The sequence below is a fragment of the Patiria miniata genome, unplaced genomic scaffold (genome assembly GCF_015706575.1).
Source record: "Patiria miniata isolate m_02_andy unplaced genomic scaffold, ASM1570657v1 HiC_scaffold_24, whole genome shotgun sequence".
NCBI classification, from domain to species: domain Eukaryota; kingdom Metazoa; phylum Echinodermata; class Asteroidea; order Valvatida; family Asterinidae; genus Patiria; species Patiria miniata.
Genome location: NW_024037063.1, coordinates 13,678,052 through 13,689,920, shown reverse-complemented (window position 1 = coordinate 13,689,920; position 11,869 = coordinate 13,678,052). Strand labels below are relative to the sequence as shown.

Here is an 11,869-nt window from a genome sequence, read left to right as displayed (position 1 = left end):
TTTTTAATGAAGATACTTTTAATGGGGAAAAAATGGGAGTAAAATCATGAGTTATTTTTAATTGGGGGCATTTGGGGCATTTTGTGCACTCTGACATTTTAGCATGGAATTCAAGGTATACAAAGAAAATGGCGACAACATGCTAATCTGCAATTTCAAAAGGCAGGAGGACTAACAACCATTAATTTAAGGGGGTTGTGGTGGGGATGGTAGGTGGGGTCAAAGGTGACAGGGGGGTATATTTTGTCATCCTCTTAAATGGCGTCATTTACATAGTCTTCCAAAAAAAGGTTTTGGCTGTAATAAAATAGTACCCGCTGATTGCAAAAAACTGTCCAGGGAAAACAGTATGGCTGAACAACTTATGCGTTGATCCTAGTCCATGACTAGGATCACAGATCCTTTACACAAGAATAAACGACTTATCTGAGCTTGTGCACAAAATGTACGGTACGGTTTGTCTAGGGGCGTGATATGCCGCGTCCGTGCATAGAACAACGCATAGAACATGTAGAATAATGCTCGCGTGCCACGATCCCCGACAGCTGGCACCCGACAGAAATTTGACCACTGAAAGACTACAGTCGTGCGTCGAGTCTCGTGCACACGCATGCACGACGTGCAAGTGCCATATAATACCTCTAACCAGAAATTTGGGGAAGTCGTTTATCCTTGTGTAGAGGATCCGTGCTAGGATTGAGATTTTTATTCTTTTCAACAAAGTAACAGAAAGATACTGCCCACTGTGCGGACTTCACATTAACTGGACGTTACAAATGATCTTGACTGGAACGCAGTACAACTCACTCACAAATATAGGCCCAATTTCAATCAGTTCATCTTCTGCTAAGCAAGAAATTGTGTTTAGCAAATTTATGTGCTTAGCATAAACCAAGTGGGAACCAGCCACAAGCAATACACACTGCATGACATTTTGGCTGGTAACTGTTTCTGCTAAGCAAATACTGTCCATGCTTAGCAAATTTTCTGTGCTTAAGAACTTTATAGAATTGGCCCTGTGTGTTTTTCTTTTTGGAGTGGGCAGAGGAAGGGGGAGTGGGAAGAGGAAGGGAGAGGATGTGACTATTTGACTTTCATCTTGCTTAGGAAGTTGTGTGGGCCATACGGCACGACGGGAGTTGGGCTTCTTTCGATCAGTTCGTCTTCTACGTTCTCTAGGGCCCACTTGTGACCGCAGATCTCCAAGGCTTCCCACTCAGCCTGCAATGAAGAAGTAAAGACATCAGAATCAGAGGACTCACTACACAGAACATCCAAGTAATCATGCATATTGGGTCTGGGAATCTCAAGGCTAGAGTTGGCTCCCAACTTGGAATGGGAGTTCCCAACTTGGAATGGGGATACCCAGCTTGGAATGGGAATTCCCAACTTGGAATGGGAATTCCTAACTTGGAATGGGAGTTCCCAACTTGGAATTGGAATTCCCAGCTCGGGAATTTGAATCCCCAACTTGGAATGGGAATCCCAACTTGGAATGGGAACCACAACTTGGCACAGGAATTCCCAATATGAAATTAGTAGTCTTAAAGGGAATATACATCATTTGCTTTTGCTGTAATTTTCAGAAATGGATGGAATTGGGGGGTTGGAAATATATAGCAAATATAGTTACACTGACTTTTTTGAGGTTTTGGGTTCGAAAATGCTATAAAAACCAAGAAAAACAATCATTTTCCTGTAGTCTGGTTCCCTGACTCCATATAAGAAGAAACAGAGCAGTTTACATACATTGGAGAATTGTAAGGTCAGGGAACCAGTCTAGCTGGCTTGTACCCGTTCATAGGTGTGTAATCGATTGCAAACAAGTGCGATGGTCATTTGGGCCAGTATTTGAAAAAAAGCCAGTATTTTCCAATGCCGATCGGCCGATCAGCGTTGGAAATTGATACAAAAATAACACTTTTCTTGAAAATGACAGTATACCAGGTGCCATGATTTTACAGGATGCTTTACACTGTCATTCACTAACAGTCCAGCAAGGTATTTCAAAATGATTTGGTAGTTTTATTTTTTGATGTTTGCAAATGTTGTATTTTCCCTTTAACCTGTAATGGGCATTCCAAACTTGAAATGGGAATCATGTACAGGAGTCCAATATCTGGGGAACCCTCTCCCTGTAGAAGCCATTTTCCAGTCCCCCCAAAATACATACCAGATGCTCCAAAACAAAAACTGCACGATAATTGGGCATTGGTGGTTTTAATATTTTTCCCTCCAAAAAGATGGCAGAAAATAATCTGCCAAACGATCCAAACTCCAATGCTGACAATTTGGACAGCACTGTACGTGATTGGCCCTTCCCTTTTTTGAACTGACCAATCAGGACTAACCTTGAATGCCTTCATGGGGTCAGGGTTCGCTCCCATTGGCTGGCTCATGCTCATCTGTTGCTGCATCAGGCGAGCCTGGTCCGCAGCTGAAAACAAGAACAAAGTCAAAGATTCTCTCAACTCTGTTCCAATTATTGGATCCGTCCACAGGATGAGAATTTGATGCAAGTCGCGAATCGAAAAGTTGATTTTTTTTACGGTAGCTACTTGACAGCTTGTTGCTAACAATAATTATGATTTTATAAGTATGGTACAGTAAATGGATCTGTTTGTTCTTATAACAAAACTAATCAGCAATAATTGCCACGAAGCCAGTTTTTAGCGCTATGGGCATGCTCGGACGGGATGGAACTCGTTAGGAAAACACGCCAGCACGCGTGGGAAAATTTGATCATAGTTTGCCGCCGGGATAGGGCCGCGATAGGTAACATGTAGCAATTTACGTTGTTCATTTCTCAACGTCATAAACTCAAATTATTACGGTATTTTGTTTACACAACAAAAATGAAATTCCTTCCTTCAACTTGTGTTGTATAGCATGTGGAAATTGTGATGACTATTTCTGTCCGACGTGTGCGGTACACAAATGTTTGTTCGAACGGGCGAATGGCCCATAAGAATATGCTTTTCATTGTAGGCCTCTACATTGTACCATGGACATGCACATCATGTATGCACTTCCAAACTTGAACCGAACCGATGTTTGGAGAAAAAATTCGAACCGCAACCAAACCAAACCGAACTTTGAGGATCAGTTGCAGCACTAGTGTTTTGTGGCCACTTGCGAGAGTTACATAGGAAAAGACACATTCGGTGCACACACTTGTTAAAGCTATAGTCAATCATTTGCAGCCATCCGAAAAGTAACTGGCGTAATTATTGTTGAAACACAAACTTGGTTGAAAGATAGTAAGGGAACTAAACTCCCTGTGAAATTATCCTTTCTGGCAAGCTGTCATTTTGAAGTAATCGACGAAAGAAAGCCTTTCCAACGGTGCGTCTTAAGACGCACCGTTAAAATTTTTTAAATTAGTAGTTCGTTTTGTTAATCGGCGAAGCGCGCGCAAGCATTGGCACAACGCACACTCGCACGCGGTTGCTATAATTCGTCGGATCAGTGCGCAACATCGCATATAGCTGCAATCGGCTCAGTGAGAACGCGTCTCGGACGCTGAATTCAGGCCCAATTCAAAACATGATTCAGCAACTTTTGATTTGAAATTGAGATCCTAGAATGCTGTTTTTCTCGGAATATACAGCTGAAGCTGAGCTGCAACTTCATCAGGTTAGTTGTTCAGTATCCTTCATTAGATTTTGAGCACTTTTGAGCACTTTTGTTGCTTCAAACGAACAAAATGCACAAATTACAAATGATGGACTATATCTTTAACAAAGTACAGATTGTACACAAAGAATTCAGTGTACACAAACAGGCTCATCATGTGAGCGCCGAGCGTTTGGCAGCAATGCATTGGAGTCTCCCCCAACCCTCTCCAGGAGCGAGGAGCTGCTAATGCACGGACTCCATTAACTCCATGGTGTACCCATTCATTACAGGCCTATAATGTCCTCACCGTTATTTTCTCCTAAGATTAACGAGTAGACGCTGCGTAGACCGAAGACATTCAGGAAGTACCAGCTGGCCGAGCTGACCCAGGAAGCGTCTAGCGAGGCCAGCTCCACGCCGCGTTGGAGCATGGGCTTGAAGCGTAGTGTCAACGGGAAAGGAACCTTAGCTGGGATGATAAACGCCAACAATTATCGGAAATATGCATTTTGCCCTTCGAAAAGTTAAGGTCCAAAGTGTGACATTTTCCCTTTCCCTGTTGCCTCTGGACTTTGTAATTTGTCATTCAAGTATCACTAAAACTCGCTTCAAACTATTTATTTGTTGGATGGGGAGTCTGCTTTACGTAATCACTCTTGGAGAAAGAAGGCATTTAGGAGTGCGTCCAGCATTAACGAACTCATCCATATCAGATGTAACAGGGAAAGGAAAAAAGTGGCCCCCAAATGTATAGAAAGACCCATTTCGTATTTCTCTTACCGCAATCTTTTTCAAAGACTTGAGTAAATTCTACAAAACTTTGCATGATAGACCGAAAAGAATTCATTATATTATTCTAAGCATGGTGATGACCAATTTTAGAACACACAAAAAAGCAGGTCATGTTTTTTTTTTGCGTAGGGAAGGGGTGGGGGAAACAATTGATAGGCGCATTACTTCTACTGAGCAAGCTTGTGATTCTTCTCAGCCTTTCGGACAACACTGAGAATTTGTGCTAATAAAATAATGATGGCGTAGGGCACATCCCAACATAAAGAGAATTTCAGATATTTAACAGAGTTCCCTTCACTCTGTTAAAATCATTTGAAACATACAGGGGAGTGGGAATATTTACTGTACGGTTCAATTCAACCATAGGGAGTCAGGTTGGTGCAGCCCTTCTTTCCTCGCCTTCCACCGCTGTGACCCGGGTTCGATTCCTGCCCTGGCCACATGTGGATTGGATTTTCAGTCCCTACCTGATTCTTTGGGTTTCCCCAAATCTCCTTCTCTAATTTTTTCCTCCCAACTCTAAAACTGTAATTTCTTCTCATTGTCTTCTCTCTACAGGTTTCTTCAGGCTCACGAGCTACAGGGTGCTTTTGACAAATCCTTGGTTTCATTACAATGTACCAGAAATAAATAATAATAACCAATATTTTTTTAGTGATAAAGATAAATATAATTTCCTTACTGATTACAAATCCTGAGAAGGTCCAGTTGATCCATCCTCCGATGACGATCATGGGCAGAATGTTGGTCAGATTACCCTTCAGCATGTCTGTCAACATTGATGGATCTAGATAAGGAGACAAAAAAGGTGTATGAAAAAAAAACGTAATTCCCTCTACAAAGAATCCTCCAAAAATCGAATTGTACACCTGTCACTTGGTGTACTCCATCTTTCAAAGTAATGGTGGTTTCGTTCTATCTCCCTCAATAATTGCAAAATAACTTCCCTTTTTGCATTTTTTTCTTATTAACCCTATGGCTAGACACTGGGCTCTTTCTGGGAGGGTGAGGTGAACCAATGGTAAGATTTCTGATTGAAATTTGGATCCGTACGAAGCAAACGCGGACTTTGACTGCTCACCTGCCATAGGATTCTGCGCAACTCCTTCTCTCTTCTGAGTCTTGAAGAAGCCGGATTCCTCGTTGTTGAAGAACTGCTTCCTCATGTTGAAGGACTTTGGCAGAAAAAAAACCACCAAATACATTAACCCTAACCGTCCCAAATCCTCCAAAATCCTTTTTGCAAATTGGAGGAATCTGCAGGATTGAGGTTACAGGGCAAAAGTGCATTGCTGATTTCAGAGTACGCACTGTGTCAAGGTCTTGGGCCGGACCTTGTGTTGTTTATGCTCAGCCGTGCATAAATTAAGTCCTTGATTTTACTTGACATCCTCCGCACTGCTCCAGGATGTCACTGCCACTGCCTCAGCCTATTGACAGTCATAGCCGGAGGATTTTGCAGGATTCAGGCAGTGGTCACCCCTCCATGGACCATATTCAAAAAATAACGGAGGAATTTGCAGGATTGAGGCTATATGCTAATTTTCCATGAGGCCAATAGGAGGATTTTGCAGGTTTGAGGCTACATCCTAGCAAAATGGCCCAGGGAGTTAGGGTTAAAATAAAAACCATACCCCTCCTCCATGAAAAACAACAAAAACAACTCACTTTTCACCTGTATCAGCAGATTAAAATGGTTTTTTTGGCAACTCTCACAGCTCTGTTAATCTCCCTTTTATTAAAATGCTTTGCATTGATGGAAATCACACAAGAAGCACAAACTGTTCAGTAGACGCGAAAAATAATTCCTATATGAACTTTACTGTTTTAATTGTGAAGCCCAAAATATTGCACCAAATGCAGCCTTACCACAAACATGACAAATTGGAATGAAAAACGTACACGCAGTCCGTTTAGTATTAAATATTGACCCTAACACGTAATTCCCTAGGCATTTTTGCTAGGATGTAACCTCAATCCTGCAAAATCCTCCAAATGCCTACGTATGATAATAGCATGTAGCCTCAACCCTGCATAATCCTTCGTTATTTCTTGAATGAGGTTCTTTGCGGGGTGACCACTGCCTCAATCCTGCAAAATCCTCCAGCAGTTACTGTCAATGTGTTGAGGCAGAGCCAGTGACATCCTGGAGCAGTGTGGAGGATTTCAAGTATAATATAGGCCTAAATTTATGCTCGGCTGAGCATAAACAACACAAGGTCCGGTCCAAGACCTCGACACAGTGCATCGTCTGAAATCAGCAACACACTTTTGCAATGCAGCCTCAATCCTGCAAAATCCTCCATTTTTCAAAGAGGATTTTGGAAGATTTGGTAAGGTTAAGTTTAACCAATGGCCATGTCATCTACATGAAATCATTATTCCCAGTCCACGCTGCCTATTTAAAATCAAACATTTTATTTGTATTGTATAATGTTTTATAATTGTTTCCACTTGTTTTACCTGTCTAGGTATAAACTTTCCATTTTCTCTTAGCAGTCTGCTCTTCACCAAAGCTTGGCTGAAATAAAATTTGAAAAATAGGCATTAAATAAGCATTTAATAAGACTGTCACGCCCCAACTATCGCATTGGTCCCAACTATAGTTGGGCCTGTCCTAACTATAGTTGGGCCTGTCCCAACTGTAGTTCCACAGTTGGGCTGGCCCAACTATAGTTGGGCCTGTCCCAACTATAGTTGGGACGGTCCCAACTGTAAGTTCCATTGTTGGGCTGGCCCATCTATAGTTGGGCCACTCCGATCTTTTTATTTTGCGGTGTCCCAACTATAGTTTACATTGATGTACAACCATAAAACGTTCCCTACAGCTCTGATACACGTCTGACTTTACTGGGGACCACTGAAATTAGCTATTGATGGGGCGAATCTATAGTTGGGCCACCCCAATCTTTTTATTTTGCGGTCCCAACTATAGTGTACATTGTTGTACGATTATAAAACATTCCCTACAACTCTAATACACATCTGACTTTACTGGGGACCAATGAAATGATCTATGGGTGGGGACCATCTGTAGTTGGGCCACCGCGATATTTTTATTTTGCGGTCCCAACTATAGTTTACATTGATGTACGACTACGACTATAAAACATTCTCTATACAGCTCTGCTTACATGTCCGACTTGGGACCTTTGACATTAGCTATGGGTGGGGCCCATCTATAGTTGGCCGGCCATGGCAAGCTTTGAATTTTGCAAAATGTTGCTGGATAATAAAACCCAGCAGCTGGACAACTCATCCAACTAGGCAGTACCACGTGACCGGCCAGCCTTGCGGCATGCATGCACGACGAATACACGGTGCCAGCGCCGCGGAACATTTAATCCAACAAGATCTATCAAGCATGAAGCATCCGGCGCAACTCCAGTCCTAACTATAGTTGGGCCGACCCAACTGCTGCACTATAGTTGGGACAGTCCCAACTATAGTTGGGACCGATGCGATAGTTGGGGCGTGACAAGACTACTGAGGTACAATTTATACTACAGCCTACAGGGTGAGTAAAAGAAACTGCAATAATGCAAATGAACAATCTTTTTTTTTTAAACCAAGCTTTCAACTTTTTAAACCTTGTAAGAATGACATGAAAAAATGTTGCAACCTGACCCCACTTCCGCGATTGTGTACAAAGTCTATGAAGAGTCAAGAACAATTTTCAAAGTATTTCCTAACAAATTTGGAAATGTTTCTCAGTCCCAGATTCATGGCTTATATTCATTTTTGCAATGAATGACCTTCATTGGGATGATAATATGAAGAAAAAAGTGGCGTCAGGTTGCAACATTTTTTCCGAATGACATGTTCATAAGTAACCTTGTGTGAAAAATAAGGAAGGAAAAAACATTGCAACCTGACGTCACTTTTTTCTTCATATATCATCTCAATGAAGGTCAGTCATTGCAAAAATTATGATAAGACATGAATCTGGGACTGAGAAACATTTCCAATTTTGTAAGGAAATACTTAGAAAATTGTCCTGACTCTCCAATTCCATAGACTTTGTACACAATCGCGGAAGTGGCGTCAGGTTGCAACATTTTTTCCAAAAAGAAGTTAATCACATTTAGGCCTACCCTTTGTCTTTTGTTAACCTTTTTGCATTTTGCAGCGCGGTGTCCGATTTATGTTTTTGTCCACGAGGCGCCTAAAAATCGCATAGACAAAATGTGCATCATCCAGACATGTAGTCCGAGTACTAGGCCTAGTACTAGGGCTAGGCCTATTACTAGGACCCTACGATTACGAATTGCCTTTTTTATCGCCCGACCATGGTGGTGGTTACTCCTAGAACTATGACTCTCTACGTGGAGCCTCAGTTCTAGGAGTAGGTGGTGGTTACTTGACGTGACGCTGTGTTGACGCTACTAACAGTATGTGTTGACGCTGTGTTGACGCTGTGTTGATGCCTAATATTACTACTAGTAATAATAGTATGACCGGGCGAAATGGCGATGAGCCAAAGTGAATAAGGGGCGAAGTGTCATGGGGCAGACTGAAAAATGGGGCGAATGTGACCGACACCCGCATTTCGGAAAGGTGGTGAAAAAAATGTGATTATATGTGTTACCCATCCGAAACTTGTTGCAGGCTAACTTTCTTCTGAGACGTTAGGAGTAAACTGACATAATGTCTGATGATTCCCACGAAGAATGTGATGAAAACGATGGGTAAAACAACCCAGAGTCGAATGTTCGGATCCAGCAAGAGTTCGGCCATTATTTTTTTGTTACCGACAATCCTGTTGAGGGCGCTGTTTATGCCGTACAGTCACTTTGCAAAGTGCCCTTTCTTGAACACGGCCCACTTTGCTATAATTTCGCTCTATACTACCCTTTTGCGTTGTTTCCACTTTGCTAAGTAAATGGGAAAAGAGAGGAAAGTTTAACGAATTTTTAAAAAAGAAATATTTCAAATGTCGATTCCAATTCGCCGGTCTATGAAGTACAGTTTTTGAAAAAGTCAGTGTAAGATGTGTTTTGAGTTTCTGTATGAAAAGGGTAATGTTTTCCATGTCTCTGAAAATGGTTCCAAAGCCGAGGTGCAACATTTGAAAATGTGAAAATATTCTGTCACCTAACTGCCAAGACGAGAATTTAAATGAGACTGCCATTCCCAACCCTAATTATAATGCGGCGCACGTCGCTTATGGGCGTCAAATTGGGGGACCGGGGGACATGTCCTCCCGCCCCGCCCCCCCCTTTAATTTTGAAGTTGGGGGTATCATATCATTTATTCCCCACCCATTTTTTCGTCTCCAAATAAGAACTGTAGCCTACATTTGATTCTATAGCTCAGAACTTGATTAAGAATGACCCCAAACTCGAAAATGATGTTTAAATGATGATCTCTATTAGTGGCCAGAAATTGCCTGAGATTACACTACAGAGCAATAGAAGCCAACATTTTCGGGGCCCTTTAATAAGCGGGCCCCGAACCCCATGCCGTATTGGCTACGCGCTTCGCGCTCGCATTACTTCTGATCAAAGTATGCCCCCCCCCCCCCACTTTTGAGAGGCAATATTATGCCCTTGTCATGGATTTCCCCTACTTCCTCTATTTGATGCAGTTTTTCCAAACCTCTTTGTTTGGCAGGCAAATTTATTTAGTTACTATAGTATGATAACTTAACCCTAAAAGGGCCGGGGGCGGAATCCGCCTCGCCCCCCCCCCCCCCATCATCTTTTTCCGCGATAGCTTTGAAAAAAAAATCGCGACCCGAGCTGTTATGACTTTTTAGCCTCGAGCCTTCAAGCACATCTTTTGATACCAAAAACATAAAAATCGGCCCACGGGTTGCCGCTCAGCGAAAAAAATTCCGGCGCTATGTGCTGTGAAAATTTTCCCATTTACGTCGTGTACTCGGAGCAGAATTACCATTACAATTACCGAGATCTTAGGGGGGGGGGGCGGAATCCGCCCCCCGGCTGAGAGATGGTCAAAATAACCCGGCCCCATAACTGTTGTTGAACCCTTATGAGCAATTTTAGTGTCATGAAATTTAGTCCGAAAGTCCAAATCGGAAATTGGCCACAAAAAGCTGTTATCATTAAAATCGGCAGACGGTGTTTTCTTGAACGTGGCACAATTCCCAAGTGAACATTAAAGAATTGTCTTCAAAGTTTACAAATTCTGATAAACCATAAGGCGAAGTAAAAAAAAAAACATGTTTAGCGTCCCCGCCCGCTTCCTTTTTAGAGGCCGCCTCCTTTTTTTTTTTTTTTTTTTTTTTTTTTTTTTAAAGACAAAAATTGATAAATTTTAACGATCTCTGACGAAAGAAATCATATTTTTAGACTTTTATACCGTGTATAAAGCTGTGGAAATAGTCAATGAGTCCAAGTGGTGGCCATTTTGAAAAAAGCTGGTAACCATCTTGAAAAATAGCCCGGCCGCGTTGTCTTGAAAAATGTGTCGGGCGGCCATTTTGAAAAGAATAAAAAAAAAGGGCCTCCTCCTTCCTTTTTGTCAGAGGCAGGACGCTAAACATGTTTTTTTTTATTTTGCCTAAATTTAATTTGTTACCTCCAATCACGTATACAACAACATAATATTTGCTATATTATTTTGGGGTGCATTTTAAAATGGTTCACAAGTCATGCGCAAAATGGATTAAATTGGAATTTCGTGCATTTAGTTTTCACGATGTGTAGCATGAGTGGTTTGAATGGCGTGAGAAACCGTGGAGCGATCAATATAATATGATCGTAACAATCTATAGTGTTTGAAACGTTCAAAATCCATGTTGACTTCCATTAGGGTTGTATTTGTTGCAAATAAAATCCTGTATTGTTACGGTCATTATAGCTTGATTAATTGACGTTTTTTCATGAAATGAAATCTGATGACGCCAAACATCATGACAATTGAGTGTACGAAAATTCTTTTTAATGTAAAGTGTATTTCTTGAGTTGTTGGCCCCACATCGGGTTTGGTGGTGGAGATCGAGACCACTGTAATAGAGGGCGCGCCACCGTGGTCTCAACAACGCATCAATAGGGATGTTGCACAAGTGAAGAAAAAGAACATCCTCGTTTCCGATGAACTACTCAAGAAATACAAAATGGATTAAATTGAAATTTCGTGCAATTAGTTTTCACGATGTGTAGCATGAGTGGTTTGAATGGCGTGAGAAACCAAGGAGGTATAAATATAATATGATCGTACTAATCTAGTGTTTGAAACGTTCAAAATCCTGTATTGTTACGGTCATAATAGCTTGATTAATTGACGTTTTTTCATGAAATGAAATCTGATGGTGCCAAACATCATGACAAATGAGTGTACGAAAATTCATTTTAATGTAACGTGTATTCAGTGGCGTAGCCAGGAATTTTCTAGTGGGGGTGTGGAAGGTAATTCTGTCCCCCGGTAAAACTGTCCGGGGGACAGAATTACCTAGGTAAAAGTGTCCTCCTCGGCCCGTTAATTCTGTCCCCCT

General features: G+C 41.7%; 1 protein-coding gene across 1 annotated transcript; it reads right to left on the bottom strand.

The window, feature by feature from the left end:
* Positions 1-291: 291 nt before the first annotated feature.
* LOC119732703 (ER membrane protein complex subunit 3-like) lies at positions 292-9,193 on the bottom strand. Its single transcript, XM_038206352.1, has 7 exons — positions 8,999-9,193; positions 6,874-6,931; positions 5,492-5,585; positions 5,093-5,197; positions 3,926-4,087; positions 2,352-2,437; positions 292-1,221 (listed from the first exon to the last, which is right to left on the bottom strand). Exons 1-7 carry the CDS (start codon positions 9,145-9,147, stop codon positions 1,084-1,086), a joined length of 792 nt encoding a protein of 263 aa, XP_038062280.1. The 5' UTR covers positions 9,148-9,193; the 3' UTR covers positions 292-1,083.
* Positions 9,194-11,869: the final 2,676 nt, after the last annotated feature.